This window comes from Penicillium atrosanguineum, assembly GCF_028827265.1.
Source record: "Penicillium atrosanguineum strain IBT 20685 chromosome Unknown utg000006l_segment0_segment0, whole genome shotgun sequence".
In the NCBI taxonomy this organism is placed as follows: domain Eukaryota; kingdom Fungi; phylum Ascomycota; class Eurotiomycetes; order Eurotiales; family Aspergillaceae; genus Penicillium; species Penicillium atrosanguineum.
In genome coordinates, this window is record NW_026623138.1 from 742969 (window position 1) to 755944 (window position 12976).

The window sequence follows — 12976 nt, forward strand, 5'->3', positions numbered from 1 at the left end:
CAGGCCACATACTCGCCAGAGGTTGGAATCTGAATCAACGTAGTCTGCGATGCAATCCTGGACAGGTACAGAGAGCTCTGCTTAGCGGATACCATAACCCGGATGTTCTTATCTAGATCCAGCTAGTTCTACACGACTTTGGTATACCTCGATTCCCAGAAGATCACTGGCGAGTACACCGCACAGTAAAAACCGAATGCATTAGATAATGGACTTATTCAACCATGAGGAACACGTGGATCAATCTGGGAGTAATCTCAATATCATATCTTCTTTCCAATGTCGGCGATAGCATTCTTGGCAGCACCTGGACAATCGCTTCGACCTGCCAAGTCAATGGCGACTACTATTTAGTGACTTTAAAAATTTGAGTACTAGCTGGGTATTCCAGTCTATCACGGCAAACTTCTTCTACAATGGGAGCTCATCGGCTGTGCCATTACGAGACATTCGCAAATTGATATGCGAACGATCGAATCCTCTTGTACAGAAGTGTCTTTGCGAGGTTATATTCAAACGTTGAATTGATCTCGACTCAAGCTATATTGGAATCGCCGGCCACTATTTTTACCTAATCAAGTAATAGTGTAACTAAATACTAGTTTACCAGATGTTGAGCCGTATATGATTTCATTTAAATGGAAAAGAAGTACATACGACCATAGGGTGTGGAAAACAGGGCTTCCCGTCCGCTCAGCCGTACTTAAGCCACACGCCGGCAGGTTAGTAGTTGGGTGGGTGACCACCAGCGAATCCCTGCTGTTGTATGTTTTTGTCTTTTTGAATATGAGTTTGTTGGTCTCGTATTGTAGTTGCTCTGAAGAATTATACCATAAGTTCATAGTGGACAAAATAGGAGGGAATAACGCGTGCGAAAATAGGAATGGGAGATATACTGTTGTGGCCTTTATTACGTCCGCCACGGACCCGAAAGCCTAGGACTATATAACGGTTTGCGACTATACTTGAAACTTATTCACTGACAGTCATCTTAGGTGGAAAAGGTTTGCAGATATAGACAATAAGCTTTTCTAGAATACGTTTCAGTACGTCCCAGAAATCGTCTTATTCACGAGTGGTCTTATACAATTTTTTTCGAGGCTACAATACTAAGCAAACGTGGAAATATGTTAGTCTATTTAGAAAATGGAATACCTTACCAGTATACAATGATGTATCGAAGATACGAAGCGTTTAACTATATTATTTCTACGTTAGGGGGAGGATGATATTTAGGATTTCGGAGTAGGATTGAAGGCTGTCGTTATTAGAACATATATTGGAAAGTAGCAAAGTTTCGAGATAGAGATAGCTGTAAAACAGAGATAAGGGCCTTTTGTTTTCTACGGTATTTGGGGGTAAAATGGCTAGACAAAAAGATTCAAAAAATGACGAATGCGATATTGTCTAGACAGAGAAATGGCTAAGAATGATTCTCACTCACTTCTCACTCACTTCGTACCCAGTCTATTGAGCTGTTACCTTCGGAATTTTCGTGCTCTATATAAATAGTTGATTTATGACATAAAATACATACGACCATAGGGTGTGGAGAACAGGGCTTCCCGTCCGCTCAGCCGTACTTAAGCCACACGCCGGCAGGTTAGTAGTTGGGTGGGTGACCACCAGCGAATCCCTGCTGTTGTATGTTTTTGTTTTATTTTTGCTTTTTGAAACAGCTTTTTGGCGGCTGATCTCTAGAGTGTTCTCCGTATATTCAACTTTCAAAATTTCTATAGAGACAAAACGTTCTATTGAGTTCCCGATATCTAGAGATCTTTTACACAAACCGTGTCATTTATTTCGAACAAGATCAACCAAAGCTTCATCGCGTTTCTTCTCGACCTCTTCCAAGTTGACGCGTGATACCCAGTCATTCACTCTCCCTTTGACGTTGCCAATTTCCTCCGGGGAATCAAGCTTAAATTGGTGCTGGTGCATGTCATCCAACCATGATTTGAATGCCGGTCCCAGATGATCTATGAAATGGTTGAAGTCTCCGCCTCCGCCGAGAGCGTTGGTCATGATGGGTCCAGTCAATGCCCAGCGAAGCCCAAGACCGGATGTCATGGTTTTGTCTAGTCAAGTCAGAAGGACGCACGAGGTCAATGGAACAGATGATACACACCAAGGTCTTCAGCTGAGATGACTCCTCTAGAGATAAGGCTGTAGGCTTCAGCACATAAAGCGGCTTGGAGTCGGTTGGCGATGAAGCCAGGAGCCTCTTGCTTCACAACTACCGGGTCTTTGCCTAGACTTCGGTAAAACTGGCACGCAGCAGTCACGTACTCATCACCCGTTCCAGGATGAGGAACTACCTCCACCAAAGGCACCAAGTGTGGAGGGTTAAAAGGATGACCAATCAGAATACGGGCAGGCTTGTTTGTGCACTCAGTGACAAATTCTGATGAAGGGAGACCGGAGGACGAAGATGCGATCAGAACATGCTCGGGGGTTTTTGCGTCTAGATGAGCAAAAAGGCGGCGTTTGAAGTCCAGTCTCTCCGGTCCATTCTTATATTGAATCAGCAAGTTTTTAGCAGTGGCTCAGAATGTTAAACATACTTCTTGGATGAGATCTACATCCCCAAGATAAGCGTCGATGTCCTTGACGAATCTGAGATTCTTGAAGCAGTCATTGATCGTCACTTGAGCATTTGGTATCTTTGCGCAATTTTTTTGCAGATAGTCACGGAGTTTGGCCTCGGCTTCGGGTGCTGGATCCGTTACTATAACCTTCAAACCCTTGGCGAGAAAAAGCGCGGTCCAACTGGCGCCAATCACTCCAGTACCGATCACACCGACAGTCTTGATGAGAGAAAGAGGCATGATGTTGGATCATGAATGGGAACTGGCATGTTTGAGCTGGCTAGAAAAGTGCAATAAATAGTCCGCAAGTCCACTTCACTTGTCTGATTTTGACGGAAACAACTCGGAAGAGCAACCGAACTACCTAAAGAGGAAATACACTCCAACCCTCACAAGATATTATCCACAATATTACGCAGCGACTTTCCATGGTCGGCTTAATGGAATTGCACCTGTCATAGAACCTGCTAAGAATCATGTTCCATTACGCAAACCCTTGGAAGGTTGTGGGAAAATGACGGGTCGGAACCAATGGGCGGAAAAGCAAGTTACCATTTTGGACGATTCCGACGCATCCCGATGCATTCCGTGTCGACTTGCCGTCTTCCGAAACCCCACGCCACAGACCCGCAACATGAAGATGACCTGATCTTCGTTAGTTCTTTTATCTCAAAGGACGGCCTTCTCAAGACCTTTTCTTCTCTCCATCGTTTGCTTTCAGGACCTGTACATCCAGAGCAATACTCCCTGATTTCAACATGGCTCAAACACACGAAACGATACCGAGCGGAGATGTCTATGGTCCAGGAACTTTCATGGATAAGACATTCATCCCAGCGCCTCAGGATGCTGCTCGTATATTTGAGTACCTCGCAAAAAGTACTCCTGGCTTCACCAAAGACAGAAGTATTTGGCAAACTGCGAATTTTGAAGGAAGCTCACTTCCAACAATTCCTGGCCCCTTCAAGGCTCCCCTTGTTGCAGCTGCTCTGCACGCCATGTGTGGAGTAGTAGCCCACGAGATTGTCGAAGACCGTGATGGCACCCCAGCGAGTACTCAGAAGGTTTCTGTTAACACCGACCATGCTGCTATCTGGCTCGCAACAATCTATTCGGCTTCAGTGAATGGCAAGAGCATACCCGAACTTGCCAAGTCGCACCAATTGTCGGGCTTGTTCCAGCCGGATTTCCAGCAGGGCTGGATGTCTACGCCGATTAGCCAACGGACCACTGCTTTGTACAAAACAAAGACCCCGGGCGTTTGGTATCAGCTTCACGGCTCTCTTGATTCCAGCCCTGTCTTGCGATCAATGGGAATGGACCCTGGCTATCCCGCCAAAGACTTGGACGATGCTTATGATTACATAAGCCGACATGTAGAGCAATGGACCGCAGACGAGCTGGAAATGCATAACATCAAGAACGGGTTCTGTGGCAGCATATGTTTCACGCCTCAGGGGTGGTCAGAGACACTCATGGGAAAGAGACTTGCTGATCACCCGCTAGTCGGCTACTCTCGACAGTCGCATGCAATTCCGACTCCTCCGATTCCATTGCCTAAAAGTTCAAACGATAAGCGGCCCTTAGCCGGCATCAAAGTGGTAGAACTGGTTCGAATCATTGCTGGACCTGTCATCGGATGCACTCTCGCTGCGCTTGGTGCTGATGTTATCCGTGTGAATTGCAGCCGACTGGTGGATCTTAACGTAAGTCGCATGCGCCTGTATTACTTGTGTTGGAGTATCCTTTTACTAATTGTTATTATATAGGCTTTGCAGCTTACTCTGAATACAGGGAAACGCACGATCGACATTGATTTGGCCAAGGAGGAAGATAAGTCCCGCTTGCGCGAACTAGTTTCGGGCGCCGATGTTTTCGTGCAAGGCTTCCGCCCTAATGCGATCGCAAGAAAAGGCTTCGGAGTCAACGAGATCCTCGAGATGGCCGGCAGCCGCGGAAGGGGCATAGTGTACGTCGAGGAGAATTGTTACGGTCCCGACGGGCCGTATCATGAAAGACCTGGCTGGCAGCAGATCGGAGATGCTGCTTCAGGTTCGTCCTACGTGATGGGCCGATCCTTGGGCTTCAAGGACGGCACGAGCATTCTTCCGCCTCTTCCAATCTCCGATATGACGACTGGTCTTGTAGCTGCTTTGGGAACTCTAATGGCACTCCGTGATCGGGCTCGACATGGTGGCTCGTACCGTGTGACAAGCTCTTTGGTGAAGGCCGACGCGATCGCACTGGAACCGGAGATCGGTCTTTACTCTCCTGAGACTGTCGATCAGAGTAAACAGTTGTTTAAATGGGGTCATATCGGCCCTTCGCAGTTCGTGCTGGAAATACTTGATGTCGTTATGGATGGATGGAAAAGCGTATTCCCTCAATACTTTGGATCTGGACCTCAATCATTCATGACCAGTTTCCAAGACGGACCATGGGGTCCCACTGAGAATCTGAAGCCTGTGATTCAGTTAGGCGATTCAAGTTTGACGCCTCGCTGGTTGACAGCCGCAGTTCCCCACTGCTACTACCCACAAAACATCGAATGGCTCTGATTTGCCTCAAGACTGTTTACGCCAAGTGAGGCTTGGGTAAGGGTGAGAATGTGGTTCTTCGCAAAGTACACTTTCCAACTTTAGGATGATTCTTGTGCTCTTGTATTATCTAGTTCTCCGGGCAGTTCCTCTTTGAAATAGTGACAACCTTTGTTTGTGTAATTTTTCCGTTTCTCTCTCGGTTCAAATATCCTTTTAGCTCGATCTTCAATCTGGGTATCTTCGCCTTCGTAGGCTTTCGGTGCCACGTGTTCTGCGAATACAACATTAAGTGTCCTGTTCAAATCTCACAGTTGGGGAAGGCTCATCGTCTAGCTGTGCAAAGAACATAGGCCAATCGTTCCAATCAAAGGCGTAGTTCTCAACCCAAGCCAGATTTTGTGGTTCTTCTCCTTCCATATATTCCCTTTGTTCAATTGTGCCCTCGCGGTTCAAGATCTCCTCTAAAGGTTCTCCTAGAACCTGCTCCGTTCCAAGGCCGTGTATATCCATTTTTTCCTCGATCAATTTGATGACAGACCTGCATCTCGAGGCCAATGGAGTATGCTTTTCATAGTCTTTGAGGATCCCCCGCGCTTGTTCTAACATTTCCTTCAAATGAGCCGCAGAGAAGGTCTCCACTATTCGCGGGGACATCTGAGCTGCTAACAGCATAGTCACAGCCATGTATACATCTAATTAAAAAAACATTAGCCTTTTCACTAGACCATTTTGAGAGAATGGCCTACATGAGACAGTGTACCAATACGATGGTAAAAGATACGCTTGCTTCTGCTCCGGCAAATTTCGGACAATAAACTCAATCATATCCCTCGCAGCCTTGGTGCACTGGACTTGGCATTGAAAAATCACATGTTGCATGATTTGGTCATCTGAGTACAGACCAAATGCTGGAGTGCTGCCCGCTCCTTGGTGATGCAGCTGTAGAAGGAAAGGCCTATAAAGGAGCAGTCGGACGGATAAATATCTTTTGAAAGTAATTAGTCTATAATTCGCACCCTCAGATTTCACATAACGTACCGGGCACGTAAGACATTTGCTTCACGTGTGATATGTTTCGTCGGTGTTGGGTCTTCAAGATCTGATGGCATTTGAAAAAAAGGGTGGAGACTTTGAGCCCAATTGCATAACTCAGACTCAATTTTCAACAGACTCGCATATTTATCAAAGGACAGCGAGGAGCCTAGCCTCTCGCCAGCGATATTTCTGCTTGCTGCACGATCGATATCGGAATCAACAAAATAATAAAATGTTTCCAACACCTCTCCTATGATGTAGTGGAGACGACAGAAGGATACGTAGAAATTCAACTTGGAAGGAAGACTTCTGCGTCCAGCGCCGCTGGAGACCTCCACTGAGTTGAGCGCCAAATAATTCAATCCTTTCTTCGCTACCGATTGGGGAATCTTGAGATCGAAGCCAAATGTCATGGAAGCAATTCTTCGCGTATTAGTATACGTGGATCAGAAACATCAACGATCTATATCATACCTGTCCATGATAACGCATCCATTCCAAACCTGACGCGCAATGCCTCGCTCACGTGAGTCATTGATAGACTCAATGGTTTCAGGCATGTGCAACCCCAGTTCCTGCGCTATATGAATTGCTGTGCTAATGTTTCGTAGACATTTCTGTGGCATTTTCTCGTGCTGAAGATACACTGCAGTGAGCAGCAGGATCTGAATGATTTCGAAGTTGTAAATGTCCATTAATTCGTAAGACATCAATTCTTGAGCTCTATCAAAGAACTCAACGGAGGATTGATACCGAGACAGAGGTGGCTGTGCCTGGGATGCGACACAAGATGTGGCAAACATGAGATTAAGAATGCAATGCAAAGCCCTCTCGTTTATCGAGAGCTGTCCGTCTTTGATCCACAGCGTCTCATATGCGCTTTCGATAGAAGACCGATCAAGCCATGGATAAGCACTATCCACATAGTCCCAATAGATATTCAGTAAATGGTCAGCCACCTTTCTTGTGGGTATCACAAATTGCACATCTGAATAGTCTCTTTGAGATGCCTGTCTCTGAAGCTTGGGCAGCTTGTTATGAGGCAGGGTTTGACTCGTTTGTTGCCTCTTATTCGCAAAGGCGCTTCTTGGGCCTGTCACGGTTCCAACTTCATGTAGGATATGCGCACCACTGGAAGCACCAAATAAGCTGCCGGTTGGTATTATGCCGCTATATAAGCTGGCGTTTTCGTCGTCGTCGTTTTGAGAACGATCGTTGCGGTGAACGCTTCTCTGCCCACACTGTTCTGTACTGTGATCTATCGCAATCCTCCCTTGAGCAGCATCTGGACTTTTTCTCGCATCTGTATCAGCTGTTTTATTCTATAGCAGCTTAATCCATGTGATGTGCTCGACTTTGGTACTTACTGGCCATTCGATGAAGGAGAGTCATGGTCAGTCCCGCGATATTCACATAGTTGCGAACCCTGTTTTCTCTTCGAGCAAGGACCGCATACTGATACCGCAATGATGAGCATATATACTTAATAAAGCCCCGTTAAGCTTCCCTTGATTTGCTTACCTGGTCGAACACCGTCGCATTTTGTTTTTCGGGCTTTACAAACGTTACAAGCGATGCTTATCTTGGAACGTTTTGGCTTCGGTACTCTAGACCCCTGTGGGGCTGGGTTCCCCGACTGGAATGAGAACATCATCCTGGTAGGCTTGGAGGAAAGACCACAAATGGCTTTCCGAGACTTCCTCCCACCTGGGTTCCGGGATATCCCCTGATTACATCATCTTCCGTTCCGTTCCCTGCACCCCGAGAACACGGAATCCCGGATTGGGACATTTCCGAAAATTGTCAAACATTCGATTGTAGCAGTGAGGACGGAACCGATTTTGTCATAATAGCGGTGAACTTGGTCGGCTTGACGATGCCATGGCAGGCAGATCTCCGTCTTTGTGCTCACACTATCTACTTTTCAAAATTCGCAATATCCGCAATCCGGAAAGTACTAAAGGCATGACCTGTATTCCTCTGACATACTTCTCGACGATGCCAGAGTCCATGCAAGTCATTTCCAATAATTCGTCTGGAAGTAATACTCCCTTCTCTTCATGATATGACTCGTCAAGCTACCCAGCGTCCCCATGCTGTGACTTCCACTGGCCGACTCTATTTCCTCGACATTGGCCTTCCAACCTACCCTGAGCATAATGGTCGTATTCTTACTTGCAAACCGGATGGCTCTGACATTCGAGAGTTGATTACCGAGATAAGAACATTGCCTGATGGAATCAACGTTGATGTGGATCACCAGCACATATATTGGACGAATATGGTAGTACCCTCTGCCAAAGACGGGTTCATTCAACGCTGTGATCTGTCCGGAGAGTATGTTGTTACCATCATCCCGGCCAGACGCATACTCCAAAGCAACTGGCTGTTGCACGAAAGTCAAGAAAACTATACTGGTCCGACCGAGAAGGCATTCTGTGATTCTCGGCCAGGGAGATAAAATCAATTCATTCGAAGTGGTGGTTTTTTTCTCGTCCGTTATCAATCTTAGCGTAATCATCTCGGGCTCGACATCAATGCTTGGATATCTTGGAACAGTGGCGTTGTTCTCCGACGAAAATATTAGAACGTTGTAAAAGCTGACAGTGATTGTGTTTGTGCCGTCACCAACGTCGACCGAGGTTGTATACGGTGGGAACGAGATTGTTGTGATCTCTAGAAGGGTCCCGAAAGGAAGCACCGTTAGACATGGCGGGTGACAGAATATATGCGGATCATTATAAACGTCGTCATCCGCATATGAAGTCTCGCCGTTACCATCGTCATTACCACCACCACCATCATCATCCTCACTACCACCGCCCATGAGCGGCCAGCAGCGATTACGCCAGAGTATGAGTCTCCCATTTTCAGAATTGACGGCCAAGTAATTGGCACACCGATCGCCAGTCATCTGCCTTTATCGATGTTAGAACAAATATGTGCGATCAGCAAAACATGTTCGTGAACGTATAGAAGACGTGCCTCGGTGATCCTGATGGTCTGGCCAGGAGTTGCGACCTCGTCCGCAAAGCTGAGTGGTGTATTCCATCTGATAGATCCATCTTTCCGAAAGCCTAGATCGTGCCAAGATCGTGCCTGGCCAGTAGTGCCTCCTATCACAATATAGTCGAGACGGCCATCGCCATTTTTATCAGCAAACTGAACTTGTCACGCCAGAACACCAACTCCTTCAGCAACCAGGGTGGCCAGACCATACTCTGGTGTATCAGTGCTCTTAATATGCCACTCTCGTGAGGCACCTTGGTCGTTTACATAGAGGTAGTCGGCCAGCCCATCACCGTCCAAGTTGGATAGAAGTTAATCTTGAGGAAGCCTTGAAGGAGGAGAGGAACTTGCTCAGCAAAATGTACGTTATTTGCTTTGAATTGCCAGTCAAAATCACCCTCAATTGATTTATTGGGGTCTTCGGCAATTTCTTCTCAATACTTCCACCCCAGCCTCTGTCACTGCCAATTTCTTGTACCGCTCAGTTCTTCCGCTTGTTTCATCAAGAACAGCATAATCCGCACGTTTGCTTGATGTGAGCATATCCATGTGGACATTCTCGCGCTTGTGGTCTCCCTTAGCAATTTGACCTAGGTCCTTCCACTGGTTCTTCCCTTTTCCATTTCACAAGCCCCTTGGCTTCCCACCTTGGCCTTTCCCCTTCGCCAAAATTCATATAATCAGCTCTGGCTTCGCCTGTGAAGTCGCCCAAGAACACTTTAACTCCTTTAGATACGGAGGCGCCAGTAGCAGCGATACTCACTCTGTACTAATCAGGGATGACTTCGGCACTGGTATTCAACCATCCTGTTACTTCCCCGGTGCTCACGTTAACCAGACAGAAATCAGCCTTGCGTCAACTGTATCGCATGTTTAGTGCTTGCGGATTCAAACGAGGACCTGGAATTTGCCAAATCCACCGTCAATATGTATCATTTGCAGTGTATCATTTATGGCTCCCACACCTCCAGAAATTCGACCAAGAGAATGCTAAAGCCATAGCCTGTCATCGTTCTTCAATCGGTTCATCCAAGCAAAAACGTCTCTAGCGTCGGGATCTATATAATTATAATCATCTCCATTGTCACCATTCAGACTATGCGATATAGACTGTCTCAAAAACTGCGAATGGGTCCTAGAATCAAAATCCAACCAACATACTAACGTAGGTTTTAGGTTCTATACCTAGAACCTAACCTTGTTTTCCTATTATCGGTCGCTTAGTAATAGTATATTGATCTCGAGCATTTCATATAAAATCTTTTTAGGAATATCGTAGCTCTATTGAATTAGTGTTTGATTTCTCATCCATCAGAGGCAATTGATCTCTTCTCATGTCCGTTGAAGCTAGAGGGAGCTCCACTTAAAAACTTAAATCTCAAGATTAACTTCAAATCACGCTAGGTTCCGGATAAACAGGGAAGACCAACGTCCGTATTAGGTTAGGTTGGGGTACTCACTTTTTTCCCAATCGGGAACAGACTTTTATTGCTTGTCTATCCTATAACGATCGCCGTATTTTGTGCTCGCACCTCACTAGTTTCTCCGACCTAGCCGGTAATAAGAGTCTAGTTCATTCTATAAGCTTGAGTAATATCGGAGCTCGGCCTTCATATTAATAATATCCAATTCGGCTTGCAAGTAATAATCTTTCCTGAATTGATACGATAGAGTCGGAAATCTGTGCGAGTGGAGTAAGTCGGCATGTTTCGGCTTGCAACAAGTTATTTCTTATGGAATAAAAATACGTCAGTTAATCTGTATGATGTAAGACAAGAACTCCGCGTTTGTCAGTTGAGTATATTCCGTTCCCTTGGTAGTTCGGCAGTCCGTCAATCTAAGTGGTTAAGGGGGTGAGGCTATCAGGAAATTGTTTGGAATTAAATATTTAAGAACTGCTCTCCTTCTGTCTCTCTCTTTCAACCTATATTTCTCAATCGTCTTCAATCACTCGTGATGTCTCACCTACAAGCGTCAAATCTCTTCTCCGTTAAAGACCGGGTTGTCGTGATCACCGGAGGCGGCAGTGGTAAGTATTACCCGCCCTTGACCGCATATTCGACTTTGCGATAGAAGAATTAAAGCTCATGAACTCAATACAGGCCTCGGTCGCATCATGACAAAAGCTCTTGACGCTAATGAAGTCTCCAAAATCTTCATACTGGGCCGACGCGAAGATGCCCTTCAAGAAACGATCTCACAAAGCATCAACGGCACCGTAATTCCAATTATATGCGACATCACCTCTAAAAAATCCCTCGAGGAAGCCTACAAGGCAGTCGCAGCCCAGACCACCCACATCGACCTCCTGATCGCAAATAGCGGTATTATGGGCCCCTCTATGAAACCTCCGCAGCCCGCGGCGGACGGCTCCCTCCCACCTCTGTCCCAAATCCGCGACAAGCTGTTCAGCGTTCCAATGGATGAATTCAACAAAGTGCTGAATGTAAATGTGACGGGATCTTATTATACAATTCTCGCATTCCTGCCCCTGCTTGAAGCAGCCAACAAACGACGACCTGCCCCGCGAGCTGGCGTTGTGGGAGCACCAACTGCACAGGTCATTATCACTAGCTCAGTTGCTGGCTATGCACGGAATGTCTCATTTAGTTTTGCCTTTAACGCGTCTAAGTCTGCGACTACCCAGTTGGTGAAAATTCTTTCTACTTCGTTTGCTTATTACAGCATTCGGGTCAACGGTCTTTCGCCTGGTCTTTATTATTCTGATATGGCAACCCATGTTTTCCAGGATGCTAGTATTCCTGGTCAAGCTATTGAGGATGGTTCATTCCCGCGTGAGATGATCCCTGCTACTAGAGGTGGCAGTGAAGGGGATATGGGTGGTTTGATTGTTTGGCTGGCTAGTAACTCCGGTGGTTATATCAATGGTAATATCTTAGTTACTGATGGAGGCCGGATTTCTATTGTGCCGGCTTCTTATTAGAGGGTTGGATATTTGGTGATTCTGTACAAATTTCTTTACAAACCGTGCGTTCTTATGAATAGAAATGGATTTATAAATTTCAAGATTGGATGCATTGATTTCTCGAAAAATAGATAAGAAGGCATCAGCATAGAATAATTGATGGCTATCTAAGTAAATATCGTAGCATAGCATATAAAGGATGTAATGCATCATTCATTCCTGACCTTCGAGGTTATCAAGTATTGTCGAGTGATACTGAAGGTGTTTCATGCCTCGCTCCTAGGTACCGCTGGAACTACGGACACTAGACAGACACAGAATGGCATTATCAACTCACATATATCGGCGAAAGACACCTGGCTTTCTGCGTTGCGAATATAATGCTCTGAATAATGGTATGATGCACAGCCGCGGCCAGTTCCAGGCATTTCTCCTTGAGTATCTTTATGAAAAAGTAATCTCCCAGCTTGCATACTATGTCATCAAATGAGCCAGTTGAATTGGTTGATTAAGCGATTTTTAAGATCCAAACAACTAATTGAAGCCAATTTTGTCTAGTTCAGTCCATAGAAAAAGCAACTTCCACCCTAGACAAGCACATTCTACTTCTGAGCCTCGCTACCAAAATGCTAGTGCCAATTCTTTCTTCACCTCAGATCAATATAACAACTGGTATCTTGTCAAGGTATGGCTTGGTACTTTTGGGCGATCCTATCACGAGCGCGGGGATTGTTGGCTTTTAAGTGGAGCACAGCAACTTTAGGGGGAAAACAGGGAGTTTGATCTTATAAAATGGTATTCTCAGTCGTGATTGGGCTTCACAAGGCGTATCGAGTTGAGCTGCCTTCTATTGCCCCTAATAGTACCACTTATATATA

General features: G+C 45.8%; 5 protein-coding genes across 5 annotated transcripts, besides 2 other annotated features; 3 read left to right on the top strand and 2 right to left on the bottom strand.

Annotated features, from left to right (window-relative positions):
- Nucleotides 1-1267: 1267 nt before the first annotated feature.
- Nucleotides 1268-1312: a sequence feature (Protein overlapping with rRNA (N7443_007408, KAJ5296515.1) was converted to a misc_feature.).
- Nucleotides 1313-1533: 221 nt separating this feature from the next.
- Nucleotides 1534-1731: a sequence feature (Protein overlapping with rRNA (N7443_007408, KAJ5296515.1) was converted to a misc_feature.).
- A 63-nt stretch (nt 1732-1794) lies between these two features.
- Nucleotides 1795-2828, bottom strand: N7443_007409 (uncharacterized protein; the record flags this gene model as incomplete). Its single annotated transcript, XM_056887465.1, has 3 exons — nt 1795-2078; nt 2129-2513; nt 2565-2828. 3 exons carry the CDS (start codon nt 2826-2828, stop codon nt 1795-1797), a joined length of 933 nt encoding a protein of 310 aa, XP_056739156.1.
- A 518-nt stretch (nt 2829-3346) lies between these two features.
- On the top strand, nt 3347-5146 carry N7443_007410 (uncharacterized protein; the record flags this gene model as incomplete). The annotated part of the gene is made up of 2 exons (XM_056887466.1): nt 3347-4294; nt 4358-5146. 2 exons carry the CDS (start codon nt 3347-3349, stop codon nt 5144-5146), a joined length of 1737 nt encoding a protein of 578 aa, XP_056739157.1.
- A 267-nt stretch (nt 5147-5413) lies between these two features.
- Nucleotides 5414-7537, bottom strand: N7443_007411 (fungal specific transcription factor domain-containing protein; the record flags this gene model as incomplete). The annotated part of the gene is made up of 5 exons (XM_056887467.1): nt 5414-5820; nt 5875-6083; nt 6167-6586; nt 6638-7475; nt 7531-7537. The coding sequence occupies 5 exons, from the start codon at nt 7535-7537 to the stop codon at nt 5414-5416; spliced, it is 1881 nt and encodes a 626-aa protein (XP_056739158.1).
- A 691-nt stretch (nt 7538-8228) lies between these two features.
- Nucleotides 8229-8624, top strand: N7443_007412 (uncharacterized protein; the record flags this gene model as incomplete). Its single annotated transcript, XM_056887468.1, has 1 exon — nt 8229-8624. One exon carries the CDS (start codon nt 8229-8231, stop codon nt 8622-8624), a length of 396 nt encoding a protein of 131 aa, XP_056739159.1.
- A 2504-nt stretch (nt 8625-11128) lies between these two features.
- On the top strand, nt 11129-12116 carry N7443_007413 (SDR family NAD(P)-dependent oxidoreductase; the record flags this gene model as incomplete). Its single annotated transcript, XM_056887469.1, has 2 exons — nt 11129-11201; nt 11275-12116. The coding sequence occupies 2 exons, from the start codon at nt 11129-11131 to the stop codon at nt 12114-12116; spliced, it is 915 nt and encodes a 304-aa protein (XP_056739160.1).
- Between the last annotated feature and the right edge of the window lie 860 nt (nt 12117-12976).